Source organism: Phaethon lepturus, unplaced genomic scaffold (genome assembly GCF_000687285.1).
Source record: "Phaethon lepturus isolate BGI_N335 unplaced genomic scaffold, ASM68728v1 scaffold30552, whole genome shotgun sequence".
Classification (NCBI taxonomy): domain Eukaryota; kingdom Metazoa; phylum Chordata; class Aves; order Phaethontiformes; family Phaethontidae; genus Phaethon; species Phaethon lepturus.
Window position 1 is genome coordinate 53,214 of NW_010526064.1, and position 22,558 is coordinate 75,771.

Sequence of the window (22,558 nt, forward strand, 5' to 3'; positions counted from 1 at the left end):
CACGTCCAACCATGGCCATGCAGAGATGTCACAGAAACAGAGCAAAAAGGCTTTGAACACCTCGTAACTACGTGATAGTGTAATTGTTGTTACAGAACAGGCTCTGGTTTTGATCAGTTTTATTATTTGAAATCGAGCTCCGTTGTGATAGACATTGAACATACACTAGCAAGATACAGCTCTTGCCCCGCAGAACACACTACGCACACAGACTATAGATATAGATATATATAGTGGGGTAAGTACCATAACATATATCCTTTCATATTAGTGAGAGCGAAAGAAAGAATACACTATTAAGTATGCACACACAAAAGACTGCGAGAAGAAAAATAGAGGTAGAAGGCTGAGAAGTGGTAGAACACTAAACATGATAATCAGCTCCCGTTCATTAGCCTGTTACCAGACCACCATCAGGCTCTGCTTGCGCAGGAGAAGGCTTGCAGACCAGAATGACCAGACTCCGTACTGTGTCTGCCCGGTGTTACTCCTATGGCGGCAGTTTGGCTATGATGACATGCATCGTAGCTTGTTTTTCATAGTATCTGTCTCCAAAGCACATGTTCACACAGTTTTATTCAATGCACTCGCTACTCCTACTCCGAGGTCCTGCTTTCCACTGCACAATATGCACTACCTCAATGTATGGAATTTTTATTTCCATCAATGGAATGTATGAAAGAATATAAAATAGGCCATAAAGAACCGCAATGTTGCTTAGAGACAAAAGTCTTGCTCAGGGTGCATAGCTTTCATTAGAGGGAGCAGGAAGTGCAAACATGATGCCGGAGTTACAGCGATTATCTGTATAAATTGTGTTATCATTTAGCCCAAACAAACAGTGAGGAAAGGCTAACGCCCTCCCTTTGAAGACAATGAATAGTTACTAAGTTTGACTTCTCATGAAAGACATTTTCAGTAAAACGCAAGATATGTACAACAGTTGGTCCAGAAATGAAAATCTGTTCTAACAGCCAAAAGTCAAAGGCAGCTATAAATACAGACCTTAATCTTTTCAAGAATCCCTTAACGAAGTCTATAAAACTGATTATATCTTCAGGCCTAACTGAACTGCAAATTCTTATTCAGAAATAAGTAACAGCCCTGGAAGCATTACTTGGAAACCAGTACAGGAACAAAGAATGAGAATACAGAGTACGGGTTCAAATTCGACCATTGTGGAATATGAATTACATTGCATTTAGAATGAACAGTTAACGAGACAGCAGAAGCCTCAGCTACATGTCCATTTTTCCGAGAGAGAAACAATTTCCAGAAGCGGTCAGAGTGGGATAAAGAAACACTGCATCGTTCCTTTTAACACAACAGAAATGGTCTTTGATTATTTAAAAGCCAATCGCAAAGATCTGTCTTCAAAACCTCCTACTGGAGGTTTAATAGCAAAGAGGTGCAAGTACACTTACCAGCAACACTATAGTAAAGTAGAGACTTTTGTTTTAACAAAATCTATATTTATATGATTACATTTCCTATGGTTGAGGGCAGCTGTAATTAATGGATTTCCCTCCTTCCCCTAATGCAGTCATTTGTCAATTTAAACACAGAATGTCCAATCAATTTTGATGTATTTAGTACGCAATTTGTCAAAGAGTTCTGCATACCAGTTAATATATTAATTCTTGTCATTGGCCTGCTTCTGACAACTGCAGGTCGTCTCCATAAAATTGGTCCTGATGAGCCAAAACTCTTGGCTGGAATATGAAGGTGCCCTTTCCAGAGCCAGAGGAGAGAAATCATATCGCATTTTATTCCAAACCTTTTTTGGGCAGTTTGTCGTCTGATCTCACTTTTTTTTTTTCATTAACGTGTTAATTGTCCACATTTCACATATCTCAGCTACAGTCCATTCCTCCAGTGCAATGAACAAATGAATTCAACAGGAGGAGTAAGGAAGAAAAAAATAAGAAGTATGAAATGAGGTTGTAAGACTTTCTGCTGTCATGTAGGGTTACCTATTTTCATTGCAATTCCATTATGCACATGTCTCTATTAATACAAACATGTAAAAAAGGAAAGTACCGAAGTCAGACAAAGTAAACACGAGTTAAGTCAATCAAATATATAAGACTTTGGGTTATGGTAGTAGGGAGAAAAGTATGTTAGAAAAAAACTGAACACAAACAGACGATGGTCATGGACATGAAAAGCACATCTTAACAGCATGCCTGAAGAGTTTATACTACCAGAAGCGTCTTAATTCCTAAATACTGAACAGCAGGAAGCAAGTAGCCTGTAAAGAAGAGGTAATGATGAAACTTGGCAATTGTCTGATGAAAGCCAAGTCTCTCACATTGCAAGTTCCTGTGGACACCAGAAACCCTCCTACGTATGCATGCAGCACCTCGCACAACTCTCCTCCCACCACCAGGGCTGCTAGAAGAGTCCGACTGTACCAGGTGATTGTATTTACATTATAGGAAAAACATCTAGGAGAATAAAATGTGACTGACACTTCTTTCCTCTGTTGCAATTAGATTTAGGAGTTGCTCAGAACACAGGCAAATAAAGAGGGAATAGAGACACAAATAAGGTAAAATATTATATATTAAATCTGAGAAGGGTAGGAGCGAAATATCTGGCACCTAACAGCCAGCACTGAAGACCTGAGGACTGTAATACATCCGAGGCTTTGCAGGATGAACTCTTAGGAGAACAAAAGTAAGTCTGAAATCTGCTCTGTCAGAAGGCGAGGAGATTCTCGGGACTGGTTATTTTCGCTCTGACCAACTGCAAAAAGCCAGGAGCAGAATACCAATGCTTCCTGCAGGCCAGCAGGTTGTGGAATTTAACATGCAAGTTCACTTTCAAGCCATGAACTTACAGAAAGGTCCAAGCCTCTCGCTACCCACTTTCTCACGTCTCTGCACCAGCCGTGGCCGTGATAAAGCGCTCAGGTAGATAGGAACTGCGTACTCTGATCCAGGTTTCTGCAGCAGATGTCGCAGATGCCCTCAAAGCAATGAAACAGCTGTGCTAATCCACTTCCAAATACCCCTGGGATAAAGGTCTTGGACACTTATTGTACAAAATATTTCTTCAAACAATGGTTCCTTGTTACTTCCTTATTAGTGCAAAAATAACTTTAAGATTCTTTAAAAATATTAAAGGCTGAACTATGTGTAAATAACTAAATGCAGTATTTTTAGAATATCTTCTTTTTATCAGAAGAACTCACTGACCTACTTTATACTTTTCAGAGACTAAGGAAGATTTTGGGCCCGTGTTTTGGCATCAGACTGCATATTTATGAAAACCTGCACAGCATAGCCCTCCAACCAGACCGCCAGACGTTTCATTGTTCTGCCCGTCTGCTGACAGAGGTACTCTGTGCTAAAAAGTACACTGAGTATTTTTCAATGACCCAGGGGGCAAAGGTCACTTATTATAAATGGATAATGAGACCTAATGCAATGTTCTGAGTGTGGACAAAGAAAGGGTCTATCCATACCCCCTTGTGACTTGGTCATTCAGGCTTTTATTTCCCCTGCACACTTAATGGAGCCAAACAATTGGCAGAAATGCTATACAGAAACTGAGAGAAACTGCTGTATTCTACCTCTGATAGACAGATACAAATAGTGACCCTGAAACGGCGCCAGAATTCCTCTTACCACTAACGTGGCAGACAGATGTAACATTCACCCTAAACCCCTATTTAGCCATTTGCTGGCAATTAAACTTACTGACGGAAGTGATAGCACATCAAACCACAGGCTTCAGCTAATGTCAACCCATTACATTACTGCAGGTAAGCAGAGCCAGATAACTTCGTTTTAGCATGTATTCAATAGAGTCAAAGCTAACAGGTGTCTTGAACTCTTTTGTGTGCATCCTGGTTTGACTCCATTTTTCCAGAAACTTCATTGAGTAGCCTCAGGTAGAATAAATCCAGAAGACAAATAAAATTTGAAAGAAGATCAGATATACACAATTGCCACTAATGCCATTTTTACTATGTTCTCTAGACTCTTTTTTGCCTATCAGTCTATTTAGTTTATTAGTCTATTTTTCTTCACATTCCACACCCATCTTAATGAATTTCCATTATGTGAATTAAAACCTGAATTAAAATTCTTCACTGGAATTCAAATAATACAAGTTCATTATTCTGTTGGAATTTAGCTACCACTCGTTCTTCTTCCTTTAAGAAGCCTCCCACACAAAAACATTTGAAATGCATATTATTTGAGCTGTTAATGAAATACACAGAGTGAACCACATCCATCCCTGACTTCAGTATGTGGGACAAATGTGGTATGTGTATATAAGCATTGATGCTCACAGAAAGACTTTTGTTCAGACCATGTCTATGCAATACATGGCTTTTCATTTCAACAGAAACTAAAAAGCAAACTACTTCTACATAGTGTCCAAAATTCTCCAGACAGCATTCTGTGCTCTTGGACCCATACTGCAATAACTGCACACTACATACAATAATTTATATATTTATATGCTTGAGAAAATGCAGGGGAAATAGCTGAAAACAGTGTGGATGATAAAGACATCTACAACTAGAGCAGAGAATTTGGGGAGGGTGAGGGGAGGGGAAGGAAGGAAAGCTGGCCCACACAGGCAAGCTGCAAGGCCTCACAAACCTAGGTAGTGTTTGTGAATTAACACTAGTTTTGGAGACTGTTTCAAGACTTCTCAGTATTGCTCTTTTCCCTGAAGACGCTACGTTTGATAGTCTGGTTAGACAATTCTGCAGAGCAATAGCCTTGACAGCCCTAAAGAACAACAAATGCATGCAGCAATGGACAGTATCCTTTTATCCTAATGCTGTGTCTTACGCAGAGACTTTAACTACTAACAGGCCAAGAGGATATATATTAAAGGAAAAGTGTCTTAACTCCACCTCCTTGGCAGCAGGAAACAGCTTATGTTTTCCCTTGCAAATACGTCTAGCTAAACATGACTTATTGAAACACTGCAGTTTCTGTGAACAAGCCTTTTTGCCTTTTTTTTACCTTCATATCATAAAAGTTATTTAACGTCATCATCGGCAACAGGTGCATAAGCAATGGATAAAAATGTAAATATCAGAATGAATTACTGGCAACATAAGCAGACTGTGTGGCAGCAGTTACCTTCAACTACAATATGAAATTAGACCTATGCTCTATAGTTAATAGCATCTATTAAGGGCTTTAGTATAAATTACAAATATATTTGTTGACCTGATTGTACTCAATGCTTCAAAATATTTAGTTGAAAATTTAAGTATAGGCTTGCACACCTGATTTTAGACATACTCATTTGAAAATAGTGATCTGTATTTGTATAGTAAAATATTGTACAACCCAAAATACATCCTTACAACGACCTTTTATCTCAAAGCAGAACTCTCATACCTCTAAGTCAAATAACGCAGGAATCTAGCAAGGAACAGCGTGGTGGGCTATTAATTACTCCTTCATAATCTTTTCTACCTTCTGAGTTTTCTTCCTTTTTCCATGCAGCACCGAAAAAGGAAGACCCTAATCCTGTAGGTTTCCACAACATTTGGAGCGCTGAGCACATGCAACAGATGGACAGGTAGAAGCAACAGGTCTAATCTGGTGCCAGCGTCGCTTTTACCAGTCACATTCAGACACGCTGCCTTTTGGCCCAGATGTCCACTTTCTGCATTTTAAAATGCCTGTGTCACATAACATGCTGGCGTTAGCTGCACTGATGACTGTGCAGAGGGTCTAGTTTCCCCATGAGTACCTTTACATATGCCAAGAGTTGCTCTCTTGTGAAACTTTGACTGTTACATCACGTTGATCTTGACTACACCCTAGATAAAAAAGAGACTTGCCACTCACTGTTAATATTCTTCTCCTTTTTGAATTGTCAAAATATAAACCAACATAAATTTATCTGTAAAACCGATATAAAATACATGGGTTTATATACATATAAAATATTTACACACACCATGTATCTAAAGGTATAGATATATACATGTTTCTGAATATGCAATGCCTTGTGTATTGGCTCCCTGTGAATAATGTGGCTGGATAAGACACAGGACATGGCAGGTGGGCAGCCGTCCCTGGAAGCGATGCCAAGGCTCCCGAGGGAAGCAGCTGTCTGAGACTCTGGCTGGAAGTAGCCCAGCGACCAGGGTTCCAGGGGAGAGCGAAAATGCAGACGCAATCCCTTGTCACTGAGTATTGAATTCACGAGAGGAAGAGGCTAAAAGCATGAGAAGAAATGAGGTGAAGAAACCCTGAAGACTTTAGGGGATCCAGTGAGTCACACTTGCAAGGCCTGCCAAGCACTCACATTTTGGCTATCTGATAGCCTCACAACTTTGATCCATATCAAAAACAAACTACGCTCGCTACTCTACTATTACTAATATAGTTGGTTATGTGAAGCCCTATCTGGGGATAGAACATGTCACTGAAGTAAATGCAGGTTGAAAAACCAACTCAGAAAGTCACACTCGCCTTAAAACGTGCACATAAGACAAAAAGTTGTCAGCTACTTACAGCCAGCCAGAAGATACTGGTAGTACTGTACGGCATCTGCAGCCAGGAGCAGTGGATGGTTTGCATTAAATGGTGGTTGGAGTTCATTCCACTGAGGAGTTCTGAGGTAAAACACAAGACTATTAATATTTAAGCTAATACAGAGAATGTAAATCAGTGTTTCTGTCATCACGTGTAATTATCTATACAAGCTCACAAAATGTTTGTAATTATTTAAATTAGCTTGTTCAAACACTGCAGTACACCACAGGCAGTTGAGCAGCATGACCAAATCGCACAGATTGTGAGACAAAGACAATACTTGTTTGTTGACGGCAGCGTGTATTGCGCAAAAAAATGATGAAGGCGGTTTAGATCAAGTTGGTAAATACATTTAGGACCATTGTGTGTCATGCTGACGTCATATAAACACACAACAGAAGCCTGGGAACTTTTTTGTTCTGTTAACTAGCATTGCTTTGGTACTGTAAAGTCATCAACCATTTACAAACTGTGAAAATAAAGCTGTGTAAAGTTATGGACTATTGATCCAATTAGAATTTTCAATTCCATTACAACCTACTCATTTCAACAATAATGGTCTAGAAGTCTGTGTTGTAATTTTAATTAGGGTGGGCCATTCCTAAATAGCTTGGTAAATCAAGTATTGATTAATCTAGGCCAGCCATAAGCAGCACTAAGGAATATAGGAGACAAGAAAAATCGATAGAAAAATATTTTAAAACGTCAAAAGCACTGACAACACTTTCTCATCAATTTTTGTCTACTTTCTTCCACATGTCAGGAATAATTTCTTCAACTGTCTTAAGAAATGCTACCTTCAGCTACTTACAGGATAACTCACCTAAATCTTTGCAATGCTTGTGGAAACCTCACTCATGTCTCACGGCAGAATTCTGTACTTTAACACTATTAAAATAATTGTTTCTAGTCCTGATATAAAAAGCTAAATTATAATCTGATCATTTAAAATCACTAATCTGTTAACATGTTCATGTAGCTTCACACCTATAGAAGTATTTAAATGTTTAGCTCCCATTCTGACACGTAAGCACCAACAGAACTATATGAAAAGGTAGGCTTGAATTTGCTATTGGGAGTCCCTTCTTTCAATAGAAAACTTTCAGAGTCTTAAAGGTAAACGTTAAGATAAAAATGTAGGTGAAAATCATGAAGCAGTTCATTCACCCCTTCAAAAAAAAAAACCAAAAAAAAACCCCACCCAAAAAACTGATCATCATTTTCTGGACAAAAAAGAAGAAAAAGGAATGAGCTACCTAACCAAAGTCCAGCTGGCTCTTGGGCATGTCATCATTTCCAAAGGTGTGTCATCACTAATCTTCGGAGCAGTGCTGAGCGGACGGGGTTCCAATACATGCTCCACCAGGCTACCGTAACAACTGATAATATACAACGACTCCACTACAAACTGCTTTGATTGATCTGTTTGCAAGAAGAACGAAAATCTTATTGCAATAGCACAGCAGAAACAGAAAAAATGTTTACAGAAATAGTAAACTACTCACTTTTTTAAGTCTCTTGTGTTTATATGTTTGAAGTAAAAAATGTGAATTAGAAGTGAAAGGGCTAGAGAAACAAAAAGAAAATTGTACAAAGCACACAATTTTCCCCTTGGTTAAAAAAAAACAAACACAAATATCTCATATAAGAGAAGGTGGAATAGAGTTTCTCACTATGTTGTGTTCAGGTAATTACACATTGCCAAACATATGTCTGTACATTTGCTTTAGCAAGGGTGTCTCACCTTTACTTCACAGCTTTTTCATGAAACTTCACACAGTAGCTTTGGATTGAACTAACGAAGTTTGTTTTCTGTCATTGTATCATAATAAAAGATCAATGATTTATTTAACTAATTAAAATTTCTTTAAAATTGTCCTATTTACCAAAAGCACCCCAACCATGTTCCCAAAAATCTCCACTGTCACTGAGTTTAAAATCTACAGATAAGCACCACCTACTCAGAAGTTATCACAAAATGAGAAAAATCAAATAAAGAATTTAAATTTAAATGCAAGGCCTATTTTTTTAATATACCAACCTTTTTCTCTTTTCAGACCAGGATTGTTTGCAAACCATGACCTTGACGATCCAAAAACTGCAGCGACACAAAACTCTCCTCCCACAGACTTACTCGGTGAAATCTGTGGAGCTGGTTTAGATTTGCTTAAAGAAAGAACAAAATAAAATTATGAAAGTTAATTCTAAAAAATTAACATGTCCCTTGCTTAACAGTCATTCTAAGATATTAATTCAGAAGTGGTGAATATCTGCAGTTCCCATAAGATTTCGGAGGATTTACAGATGCTTAGTGTTTCTCAACAATAGGTCCCAAATTCCCCTTGATCACTGAACTCAATTAACTTGAAGAACAGCACTGGCTTATAATGGAGGATTAGCTGGACTGTTTAAAAGACCCAATATTGAATATTTGCATTCAACAGAAACAACTTCCGAAGTGAATACAAACGTTTATAATCGTAAGTCCTGTGGGAATGACAATACAGATTCTGGGTCAGTCATTCTAAATGGTTGATATTTTCTTGCATTTTCAGAAGATACTTACAAATAATGCTACCATTGACTGCTGATCAGTTATAACTCAGCACAGTCCTGATGCCACTAAAACCACAAGGATGTACGTGACATGGCCAAAAGGGTAAGAGGGAACAACATGCGGAGGATAGAACGAAAGGGAAACAATGCATACACTCATGAGCCACGTGTTAAAACAAATCAGTAATCATGTAAAAAGAGATTAAGATACGTTCTCCTCTGAAACTCTGCAATGTGCATGTAGCAGATACAGTGGTTTATAATTATCTTTCATTGAAACAGCACTTAGTGCTCCTTCTTACAGGAATCTGAAGATTCGTAACATTCTGCTTTGTATAAAAAAGCTGTTTTCAGAGCATTGCCCATTTCCTCAACTCATTAAACCAGGATTTCACCCTTTCCTTAAGAGAAGAGCTGTTTGAGAAGTTCACGCAGGATTCCTCCTTCTCCACTTCGCTTTTTTCCAGCCTTTTTAACTGGATTATTTTATCTCTTGCTACCTCGCCCTCCTTTCCTTTTTTCTTCTATTAATTTCTTGTTCCGCATTATATCAGCCTGTGATTACACCATCACGTTAACTTGGTCATTTTTAAGTAACGATCTTCAATTCTAAGAAGTGTTTGTGTACGTGTATGTATGTGCAAACAAATTATTGCAAGTATTATGATGGAATTAAGCAGCAGAAAAATATTTTATAACAGCAGAAAGCAATTCAAACACTATGCATAATTATAATGGCACTTAATTCATATTACCCTTTTTTTGTTAATGACAAATTACTTGTATACTGGTGAAGTGGTTCAACAGAATGAACCAATAGGGATATTAAAGCAAGAACAGATTATGAATCAACATAATATAAAAATAACATAAGAAAAGCAAGTTGAACCAAAATTATTCAACAAGCTGGGCTTCCGTAAAACTCCTGTACCTGGCTGCAGAGACTGCACCTCTCCAAAGACCTGTATGTTGGTTCCTTACAGCTCAGTCCTGATCTCACTGAAATAAATGGCAAAACTCGCACTGATCTCAAACACTTAATCTCCTTCCAACAACTAGCTGTGACACGTGGAACATAAGGCATATGGTTAAAAACACAGAGCCTCCGTCATTACTGTCATGCAACTTGAAACTTTTAACACTGCCTTCAACTTGAACTCACCTAAAGCAGCGAGTACTCTTTGTATAGCATACCAGAAATTAGGTCATTTATGAAAACGGGAGAAACGACTAATTGTTTACACTCGCACTGTATTTTCAGCCAGGTTTCTGAAAGGGATTTACAGAAAGTGTAACTGAGCTTCCCAACACCTTGTGCGGAATTACTCTCTCAGTTTTACAGATGGACTCACTGAAGCACAGAGGAGCTAAGCAATCACACACACACGGCAAGCCTATGGTCACACATTTCCTTTAGAAGAAAAGAAAAAAACAAAAAACATCCCCCCACCCCCCAACAAAAAACCCCAACTTTCAAAAGGAATTCCATCACACTGACCAGAGTGAATGGAAAAATTCAGACAAACTTTAATGGTCTTAGATCAGTCCTGAGGCTCTCCTACATGCAGGAGAGCTAGAATGTCCCAAAAGAGCAACTGCAATTTATAGTCAGTAACTCTGATATTGAACCACACACAAAGCACTTAATATCCTACTGTTAAAACTACAGCTACAGATTACCGGGTGAGAAATCTGTGTTCTAAAAAGTTCCTGACTCTAAAGATATTACTTTGCTTGCAGTGGCACTTCACGCTCTATATTACAATATTCAAGTTAATAGTAACATATTTAGTATTTATTAGCTGCTCAGAAAAATTCAGAACAGATTTCTTTCACTTAGAAATAGTCATCTGCCACAGAAACAGTAATTTTAACCAATTCTGTAACAAACTGTGTGTCGATAACTATTTTTAGCTCTCACCTTCCAAATATTAATACAGTAATATTCCTTCAGAAATGAAAATGTAAACGTATGCACTAATTAGTCTTGTTACTTACTGATCTATACTTCAATCAATAAATGATTGCTTTTAATATAAAACAAAGTTGTTCAGAAGGACAGTGCTACCCATCAATCAATATAAAGCAAACTACGAGTACAGACATGATTCAGCCATATTCACTTCCTCTTACAAACTCCTGAAAAAGAGAATCTTTCTATACTACCCTAACAGTCTTACTGTGCTGAATTTTTACTCAACACATTCGGCGGTCATTAAAATAATTTAAAATGGGAAAAAAACTGGGAGCAAATGCTACTCTCAACCACAAACTGGAGTAAACGTCTACAGAGACATAATTGGCTTCAACCATTTCTTCAAGCCTTTAAGCAGAAGGGAATCGGGTACTCTAGCAATACCGGTTTCTGCAGGGTACTCCCCACTCTTAGTCCCAAAGACCTACGCTCAACCAAATAGAGATATAAACAACCTTAGAGGAAATGGTCTAAGCTACATTCTATTTACACCATGTCTTTAAGATGTACATCTTTCAAGGCATGCATTTAAGTGTTGGTTTCAGTGCCAAAACATTTTCCCTTCAAGAATGATGTTTTGTAGACAGAAAGAACAGACCTTGTAAAACACGATTACTCATGTGGTTAAACTTAGTGCTGCTAAAAAATACAGACAAACAAAAAAAAATTACTAGTGCATCATATTGGTTTAGACATATTTCTGAAAAAAATGCTGAGATGCCAACATGTCTGTTCTGAAAACTATTGTAAACTAAGGAATCTTTCATTTTACCACCATTTTACTTTATCCCTGAGTTTTCATCAACGCATTCCAACTCAAATTTCTTTCTTTAAGTAAACCTCAAAAGCCCTGCTATTTTCAGTAACAGTAATGCCATTAGAAAAATATATTTTCATGTCATTGTGATATTTTAACGACTTGGAAACTATAAATCCTCATTATTATGTAGATGCAAACACCCTCTCAGCTTTATAAATGATAACAAAACAATAATCTTGAAGGTAGGTGGTGAATGACTTGTTTCTGCTATGAACTCCTGCTCTTTACTTGCTCTTAGCCTGTCAGCACTCCATAAATTATTCCAAGAACTGAAATTAAGGCACATTTGGCCTCACTTTTAAAAAGAGTTAATTTAAAAGAATTTTTACAATATACTAACTTTCAAAAGATTGTACCATATTTTTACTGAAAGGGGTTGCAATGCAGTAAGAAGTGCAGGTTGTTGAGAATCAGCACTAAAAACAAGAAAGTGAAGCTAATGGGACCAAAACATTCACCCTCATAATTTCCATCTCCCACACTGAGAAACAACAGCACTATATTTAAGACATAAGGATGATAATGAGGCAGTGTACTTTTTCCTGTCTGGGTCTACCCAATGGTGTAACCTACGCCAAGAATTCAATGAGACACGGCAGTATTTTTATCCCGGTTGTATCTGTGTAGAAACCTACACCAGGACTACAATAGTAACAAAAAAAACCAACACCCTTAAATTACATCGTCCTTGTTCTGCTATAAATTTGGTAAGAGCTGTGCCTCAACTGAAGTCCATGTTCATCTCATTTCAGTTACCAACAGCTGACATTCACCTACCCCAGCTCAAGTCAAAGTCACCTACTAAAAGTCAAGTTAACCCCAAACTCCAGCTAAATACCACAATGTTTGGGGAAATTTGTGTTGTTGATAATAATTAGCTTGTCTAAAATAATTTTGGAAAATTAGTTCCATATTAAATGGAGAAATACTAAGAGGTAGATGTATACGTGTCTAATGAAAAACATAAATGAACATTTTCTACTGAAATGGCACAAAAAGTGATGGGACCAAACTAAAGCAGAAAATTAAGACATCACTTTGTCAGATCTTAAAAAGGAGAGACTCAGCAATAGCATGCAAGTTCTTTCATGTTGACAAAGCAGCAAGAAAAGATTAAGAGCTACAGAAACAATTCAGTGCTACCACTTGACTTTTGTAACGAATCAAACTCTGCCATAATCTCTGAAAATGTATTGTGATAGCTCTTTATAAATATCGTAAGTAATGACAATATAGTTTACAGTTTTATTATTATTTTCCCACTTTATGTAATATTTTGAAAATCATAGGCAACTATGAAAACCAGAGGCTACGCAGTGCAGCGATGAACGTTCCTCAAAGAGCTTTATGTCTCATACAATACTGCTGGCTCTTAAATTTGTCTTTAAGTTCATAGTCAAACAAGTGACATGACTGTAAAAAAATAAATTGCATATATACGATATGAAGGAACTGTTTTATACTATATGAAGGAAGTGCTTTACAAATTCAAATACTATCAAATAGTAAAGAGTCTGAAAAGATTGAGAATCACATTGATTTTATACTCCCAACAAATAGGTTTCAAATACATCAGATTCATAAGAATAAAAGCACTTATCCACAGCTCCACAGCTAAATCCACTGAAAAGGAAACAACATGATTTTTGAAAGTAAAACTTTTATCTAAACTGCATTAGCAGGAACAAAAGTATCAGGAGAAAAATACTGCATGAAATTTTGAATTACACATAAAATTACTGAAAAAGCATATCTGTCTCAAAGTACATAATTTTTGACTAATTTATCCTTGTGCCTAAAACAAGAAAACAAAGACATGTTTCAGTTGTCAAATCATGAATAAAGCAAGAAAAAGCAAGAAAAGAAATGGTAGGCTCCTTTATTCGCCAGGCAGTAAGTTGTCAAATCTCCATTCATTTTGTTTACATAATTTTAGGTCTCATTAAGACCCTAATGGAAACAACATGATTTCTTCCCCCACCCAAAGTGTGTTTTTTATCCTAATTTCTCTGTAGGCTAGTAAAGACCATATTTTTGAACTAGCACTGGCATTAAACAAACCACAAAAGAGTCTTGTGAAAGACAGGCAACAATTTTTGAGTCTATTTCATATATTCCCCCCTCTTTAATCTAGGCCTTTTAATCTTGCCTCAATCTAAAATAATTTCTGGTTGACAAGCGTCTCTGCTGCTTCATGCAGTGGGCGACTGACACATCCATTTGCTAAGACAATCCACTTTCAAAACTCTTCTTCCAGAGCCTTTTCAGTTCTTACATCACCATCAGACGAAGTACTTACATGCATTGTAAACTACATCTAGAAATGGTTCTTAGGAAGACTACTTCAGTAACCAGATATTCTCTAGGAATAAGGCAAAGTCATCTTCTTTGCTTTAGTGTCATAGTGCTTTTGCTTTTCCTGTCTTTGGCATAGCTCCCATACCCCTCATCAGCTGTCCTCGGCCATTCTCTTAAGAGCTCTGTATCCTAACAAAGCTCTTAAGAAGTTCTTTCTGCTGAAGATAGTCTTTTGACAGAGACATAAGGGGGTGATATATGTGGAACAAACTTCTAGTAGTAGAAACAAGAGCCACATACAAATATACTAACAGATACCGATAGACATAGATAATAAGTATCCTTAGCTAAACTTAAAAAAAAAAAAAATCACAAAATACAAAAAACCCACCACCACACCCCCCCAAAAAACCCTCTTAGCTGAAAGTTTCTAAACTTTCTAAGAAAGTTGGAAGATGTTCAAACTTCTTCCATTCTTGTTGCCTAAAACTTCAACCACCTAACCCCCATCTCATGATAAAAAGGTGACTGGAGGTTACGTAGCAATGTATGAATACTGAACCAGGCTCCAACACAGGGAGTCTTGTTAAAACTTGTTTTGTCTTCTGTCTGTATTGCAATTTTACATAGTAAAACTAAAACCCCTTATTATTTCAAATACCCCGATTTTAATGGAACTGTGGTTTCTTTTCTTCCTCACGTGTGATAAGCTTTTTTTATTTTGCAGTGCCTACTTTACTTGCCTCATCTCTCTTACTGTAGTACTTCACTGTCTACTCACTGCTAATCTGGTTTATTTTTATCATCGATGTTCTCTCTCTGTGAGCAACTTAGCGCTACAATAAAGGAAGCGATACAGAAAAAAAGAGGCTTGTTTTGGAAAGATATAACAGTCGGTTTTGCCCACTGGAAAATAATTTATTTTTTCAAATTCTCTGCTACTTAAAAATTAAATGCCCTCTTAAAGGTAAAAAAAGAAAAAAAAGTGAATGCATTTCTTTGACAATGCTTGATGGTGAACACACATCCATAGTTTAAAAGTGAAATTATGCAGTGCTTCCACCTATGGATCAGCCATGCAAGTAAACAAATTAAAAAAAAAAATTAATCCAAAATTAAAAGGTCTAAGCACAGAGTTATTTTCAGTGAGGACAGCAAATGAATTATAGGCATGCTGGGTTTGAACTGGGAACTCACCATGGAGCTTTTATGGAAAAACATCCTGCTCCAAACAGGTAAGGTCTTCACGTAAAGGGGAAAAATGCACAGAAATTAGATGAAAACTCAATTACCAACAAGTACACTGTATATCATGCTATTAAGATTTATGCAGAAGGTAAACAAAATAATTTTTTATAACCGTTCATGATGCCCTGAAAGAGATGTAGACCTCCAGTGTAACCAGCATGCTGACGCTCACAAACATAACCGCTCCCGTGAACAGTCCCACTGACAGGGCAGCCACCAGAGAAGCAGGGGCTGACGTGGGAGGCTCCTCATGCACAACTGCTGTGACAAACGGAATGCATCAGTTGCAAGCAGGCTGTGACCTTATAATTCAAATTGGACACAGTTTAGGTCTCCTTCCTGAAATCTCCTGACAAATCTGAGGCAAAAGCAGTCAAGAGCCTTAAATAGACATTAAAGTCAAAACTAACAGAAAAAGTAAATTAGCATCAAAAGCTACAAACACGTGTGTGTTTTCCATGAAACACTGAAGGTCTGAGTGGGACAGTTTTACAAATTTTCTGAAAAGAAGCAAGTCCTAAGTAAAAACAATGACAGGTACAACCACAACCTTTCAGAGAAGATTACTCAGCCCTTTTCCTAGGATAGAAACACACCATTAAATTCCAAATCTTTAGCAACTGTATGACACAGCAATCTTATTCCCCCACTTACAAGCCTGCATGGAATGCAGGAGAGAGAGCCCTAACATTTCAAATGTATTTGATGTTAAAAGTCACCTGATATTGAGCTTAATGTTTTTGGTCACTCAACAATTTATCTACACCGTGATTGTATTTTATTTTTTGTTCAAGTATTTTGCATGGTATATAGTTTTTAAAGGGGCATCACACACCATTAGTTTTAGCATATTTTTAATGGAAATTTCCCGTGTTCTTTACATCACCCTTCAAAAAGCCATCGCCATACTGACATTTGCACAAAATCTGAAAAGGAGGAACAGAAGGTAAATTTAGAGCTACTCACATGCTCAAAGCTTCTTTGATTCTCATCTGGGATGTAACATCATCCACAAAATTGCTGAATAATTGATTTTGTAAATGCCAATGTGTCATTTTTCTTTTTGTACTCTGACTCAGGGATAAATTCTGGCTAGTTGAAACAAGTGAAACATTTTCAGGCAATCAACTAACAGAAAAGGTCTATCAGAGGGATGTATAAAGCACTCAGCCGTATGCCTGCTCAATTAAAAGTATACCTGCATGATAAAAACGAATTCTGTGGACCAAATTTGACATGAACACAACACCAATGAATGCAGACATGCGCTTAAAAAAAAAGTTTAGGTGAAGGTACAAAACTAAGACATACATTCTTCTACATCCAAAGACGTCAAAATCCAATATGGAATAGAATATTGCAGAAAAAAAAAAATCTTCCCTCCCCCTCCCTAATTTTATTATTAGTATTATAGGTCAAGAAACAAAGTGAAGATCTTTCTAACTCTATGTAACAGACTAGTCTTCAACTGTTTGTATATAAACAGGTGTTTGGTTAACAGTTTTGGGGAGAGAGCCCATTTGGCAAACCATCTGCCTTTCTACACATAATGTATCATCTCTGAATACTGATAAAACCCAATTAAATTGTATGACTTGTATGATCTCCTAAGCAGTCAAAACATTCAGTCCCCAAGTCGAAGACCATTCTAACAGCTCAACAGAATATTAGCCCAGTGTTATTGCACTATTTAAATATTCAATGGAAAGCTAAGTCTTCTGCGTAACCCATAGCCAATATAACTTAAAACCTAGAATCTATCTAGTGTAAATTTGAAGAGTCATTTGAGAATGGTGGAATCTGACTGGGAGCTTAGAGTTTCGAAATTATGATCCTGGACGTTTTGGCAAGTATCTCCCTCTCTGCCTCAGTTTCTCTGTCTGCAAGAAGCAGGTAAATGACATTTAGCTGACCTCATTAGAACATTTTAGAATATAACATAGGTGCTTTTTTTTTTTTTGCACAACATACTATGTTGACCTGATTATACTTGCAAATTAACAAATTCTATTTTAGTTACAAATTGACCTAGGTGGATACATGCTTCAATGGAAGGTTTTGGTTTTTTGTTTATTTTTAATATGGATACAAAATCTTATAGCATGAAGAAAATATAATTACACTTCAAAAGACTACAGTAGAGTCTTAATAAAAAGCCTTAAGTGTGGGAGAGACAACTTAGCATTTCCTTTATCTTCACAAGACCTAATTTCTTTTAAGATGACCATTTTTTCCCCTATGATATTTATATAAGCAATTGTTTTTCACTATTTCCTTCACATAATATGGATGGTATGCTAATTGAGAGAATGTACAAATTACAGGATAACCCAACCTTGAAAAGACAGCAGCAGATGGCTACACTCGGTGACAGTAGCAGAGCAATGCCAAGGCAAAAAACTCACTGAGGTTCCCTGTTCTCTTAGCTAGTGGGAAATTTCAAAGGAAAATTAGTAAATGAAGATGATTCATGATTCAAAATTCCAACAGAATTTTCTTAATTTCTTATCTAATTCTGAGTTTTAGCAAATCGAAATCTGAACCATTCTTCGATTTTGTGTTACCATGTTTAATAAAAACTATTTAAACTTTTAATAAGCTGTGTAATATCCACCTATTCTAACCCTCATCGCTACATGTTGCCATAGCGAGAATCCTTTCATGAACAGTGACATCTGAACAAAATTTAGTAAATAACTGTATTTCATATAAATCACAAATCATGACAGTAGTTGCTTTATTACCAAAATGTATTATAAAAGCTAAAGGTGAACCAAAACATGTCTGAGACATGTGCCAGAAAGAGAATGACTGGTTGTCTATTGTACTGAATTCTTTAGCTTTACTGTTTAAAAATGTCAAGAAAATAATTAGTTCCTTTTTCCTACTTAATTGTATCATGACACCACGACTCTGCACTCCTTATTTTTGTTTGTTTCAATATTAGAACCTGGGATAAATTAAGATAAATTAGGCCTGGGATTAAATAAAACACATGGATATCAGTTCTTTTCAGTACATACAATATAGGCAAAGAGAAAGACTAAAATAAAATCGCAGCCTGCTTTAACATCAGACACTTTACCTACTTTTTCCCTCCTTATTGGGGGCAGAATGACAGATGGGATGAAGAATGGATAGAGTTTCATGTTTAAAAACACACTATCTAAATCTTTTGGGCAGAAAAAAATCTAAGGTTGATTCCTTTTTGTACAAGGTACATTGGATGTCTCCATTTTGACAAGACTCGACTAATGCAGGTTACATGCCGCTGTTTCACTAAAGCTATAATGAATTTGAGAATGAAGTATGATGCAAACATAATGACCATATCCCTTGAGAAAGTTAAAACAAATGCTGCTGTCAGAGAAGCCAACGTTTACAATAGTTTTTCTTTTGGGGCAATTATTGCATCTTTTATTTCCCTCCTTCTTATTACACCTCGTCTGTGTCCCCACATTCTTACAAACTGGAAACTAACTACAACTCGTTCCACAAACACAAGGCACGCTTAGAAAGCTATCGCAAAGCACAAAGCTGTCTTCTAACATGTTCTGATTCACTGCCTTTAATAGGCAAGCATGAAATGGATCATACAGTTCTTCCCCTTTCAAATCTATAAGCTCTTTGTAAATGAGCAATGAATTAACCCATTGACCAGACCTGAGAAGGAATTCAGTATTACTATTAAAATGCTGAGAGGGAAACTGAGGCACAGATATACAAAGACTTATTAAATCTAGCTCTTATACTGTCTTGCATCCCCTTAATCTTTAAAACATAAGATGCTTCCTTACTCATTAATGTTAGAGCCCCTTTGGGAAAGCCTATCTGCTCCTCAGAATGTGCTGACAGTACAAACGACAGGAAAGCGAGCCAATGGGATGACAAAATATAGGGACAAAAATGAAGTGCTTCACGAAGGTGCGGAAATTACAGCGAGAGACTTGAAAAAGCTAGGGAAGAAAGAGAGAGCAGGAAACAAGGAAACGATGGTGATGGCAAGAAGGGAGGTAATGCTCCGAGATACTTAGTGCTGAGAATGTAAACTGTATTCAGAATAAAAGTTTAACGACTGATCAGAAAGTGCTCCAAAATCTACACGTTTGCATGAAAAAAAAAAAAAGCATCTGTGATGAACAGTGCAGTAATGACACAACTCCAGATTCTGGTCTTTCATTCCCCTAGGGCTACTGTGAACACTTTTAAAAAATTTACTGCCATTCCACTTGTCAAGTAAAATGACATGTTTTGCAGCTCTGCTGAGACAGATGATATTAAGAGCACTGATCAGTCCTTTCAGTACCTGAAAAATATTTTGCTGTCCTGCAGGAAAAAAAACCCACTTGACTTTTTGGTTAATAAAACCTGCAAAATTTAATTGTCTAGTATTAAAGCAGCTTTTCAGCTGTTAAAAGCAAATAAACTGGACAAGTCCAGAACTGCTAGTTATATGGTATTCTTTTAGTCTTGCTTTTTTACTTTTAGAAACGTACTGCAACAGATTAAATTTTTAATACTTTAAAAGTAGCAACAACAGAAAAGGAATCTGCTTTGAGGGCCACTGAACAGTGACTGTAAAAGCCAACTGATCGAGAATTCGTCTCCTTTTCTGATCACTGCACAATCACAAGGTGAAGCAGCTGCTCCCGAAGAAGAGCCTTGTTTCCTCGGAGCAGTGCTTAAAGGTGCTGACCATGTAGGTGTAAATACATCTGTCTTTTGCCATTTGCAGTAATACATGCCTCCTACACTTCTCCGAGCGAGGCAGATGGTCCCTGTCCTGTCTAAATATTACACTGCACAGACTTACATTGCTATGTGTTTCTAGAAATATGAGGGCAGATGTTAAATATGTTAAACACACGCTTTGCCCCCTGGAGGTTTAAGTTAAGGCTGCTGTCTCAATTTGGTCATTTTAGGCATGCCAGGCTTCTTGGATCCTAGGCATTCCTCTTAAATCCCTGCTTTATAAATACAGCTTTTCATGTTAATTTTGTGTACTTTCATCAAATATTTTGGATGCAGAACAAATGAAGGAAGCTCTCAGCTTAGCATTACACATCTACACGGGCTTCGCTGAAAATTATGATGCTCATTCATGAAAACTCTATTTACACAGCAGGGTATTTCCCATGACTGTTGTTTTCCACCCTTACAGAAGCCTCACAGAATATTTTAAATTCAATTAGTTTTAAAAATTACACAAAATAATAGGACAAGGACAGTGTGCGAATAGTAAAATATACTTAAAGAAAACTATGAATACAAACACTCTGAAGTAACTGAAACGTATGTGTGGAAGAAGTTAAACCACATTACCCTTACACTGTTTCTTTACTGTTTCGTAAGTCCCATTTACAATTATCTGTGAAGTTCAGGAACTTATCTGCAGACATCTTCTGTGCTTAGGGCAATTGCGTGTTCGTAGTTCATGATTTGGCTCAACAAGCCTTATGAAATTCCTGTTTACAGCAGCGAAAGCAGGACTGGATTGTTAGATAGACATGTATCGATACACACATGTATATATGTGCATACGTATGTAAGCTTTAGAACCTTACCATGCATACTTAGTGCGCTAAACAAAAAATAACAGATTTTACAAGATGTCCTGAACACTCGAGCACAGAATATGGGAATTATGCAGGGAGCGAGGAAATATCCGCGTGCTCTCGCCTGAAAAATAATTCCCGGTTCACAAAACACAAGGTAAAATTCACCTCACTATCGGGGTTTGAGCAAGAAACCACTCAAGCGAGCAAGACAGTGCCTGCACCCATTTGCCAAAACACAGGAAAACATTAGGAACCTGTAGGACTCTCAGTTGTTTCGTCCAAGCATATGTGACTTTTTTTTTTTAATATAAAAGCAATCTGTAAATTAATAAATCAGACTTTTAACTAGAAAATATTCACGTATTTGAACAACCAAAAAGTGAGAGGAGGGAAAAATATAATAAAGAAATCACCCACTAGCTTTATGCACTAATTGCAAACCTGAAGATTTGAAATTTAGGAAAAGTATCAACTGTTGAACTGTACCGATTAACTTAAAAATCGTTAGAATTTATAAAGCTCACAAAATCTTCTTAGTAATTATAACATACATATATTTAGTAGAGCTTTTCACAACAAATATTTTGAAGTGCTTAATCATGGCACAGTGAGAAGTACCAAAGTGCAGCTGGCTCTGGAATGAAAGTCCACACGTGAATTTCATCGTACAGAACAGTCACTTCAGAGGAAAAATAAGGTCAAAAAACCAGCAGGATTAAGTTTTCTCTTTATACTCAACCTGGCTTACTGTCTTTCCATTTCTGATAGTAAAAAATCATTTCTGCTTGAAAAGTTTGGAAATCAAAACAAACAAACTTTAAAAAAAAAAAAAGTAAACCCATAACTTATTCTGATTGAATACAGCCCTGCTTATGTTTCATACCAGTTCCTGGTGTGAAACTTCTCCTGATGTCAGCGTACAGTATTTCCCATATGGCAGACTGCAAGAAAATGACCCACCCAAATGAACACTCCTGAATTTTTAGACACCTGATTTCAGGTTTTGTTTAGTTATCTGATGCTGGTTTTCTTTTCTTTGTCCCTTCTTCCCCCCAACCCCCTTCTGTTGCCATTAAATTACACACACTGCAATTAAAAGAAGGAATAAAACTAAGTGTCACTAGTAACACACATTTTTTCCATATTATTTATAAATAACACTGCTAAGAAAGGTTTGTGCAGATACACTTACCCTGTGCGTTTGGTGATGGTCCCTAATGTCATTGGCTGCTTGATTTGAGCAAGAGGCAACACCACAGTCAAACTTGGAAGAGGCAGCAGTCGAGGGTTCCCAGGATTATTGTTTGTGAAGTTATTGTAAGTGTCTTGGCTGTTCAATTTACCTTGATGGGATAGAGATGTAATAAAACACATTAGTGGAATTGTTTTTCATTTATCATTTCTAATAACTGCCTGAAATAAGCCATTGCCAAAAAAAGGGAAGAGAAAAAAAAAAGAAAGAAGGAGAAAAAAGTAATAACGAGATCCTATTGTAAACAAAAAAAAGTCATCTTCATTTCAGGTAAAAAATAAATGACAATGGAAACAAGTATTTATTTTTTATATGTGGGGATAAGTT

The 22,558-nt window shown here is 36.9% G+C and overlaps 1 protein-coding gene across 1 annotated transcript in view; it reads right to left on the reverse strand.

Moving 5' to 3' along the window:
* The window catches only part of LOC104617600 (breast carcinoma-amplified sequence 3-like), a gene marked incomplete at both ends in the record, with an annotated part of 36,506 nt that extends 14,184 nt beyond the window's left edge, over nucleotides 1-22,322 (reverse strand). Inside the window, 4 exons of the mRNA XM_010282958.1 lie at nucleotides 6,504-6,604; nucleotides 7,781-7,946; nucleotides 8,566-8,690; nucleotides 22,172-22,322. Coding sequence (XP_010281260.1) covers nucleotides 6,504-6,604; nucleotides 7,781-7,946; nucleotides 8,566-8,690; nucleotides 22,172-22,322 — 543 coding nt within the window. The remainder of the gene's footprint in view (nucleotides 1-6,503; nucleotides 6,605-7,780; nucleotides 7,947-8,565; nucleotides 8,691-22,171) is intronic.
* Between the last annotated feature and the right edge of the window lie 236 nt (nucleotides 22,323-22,558).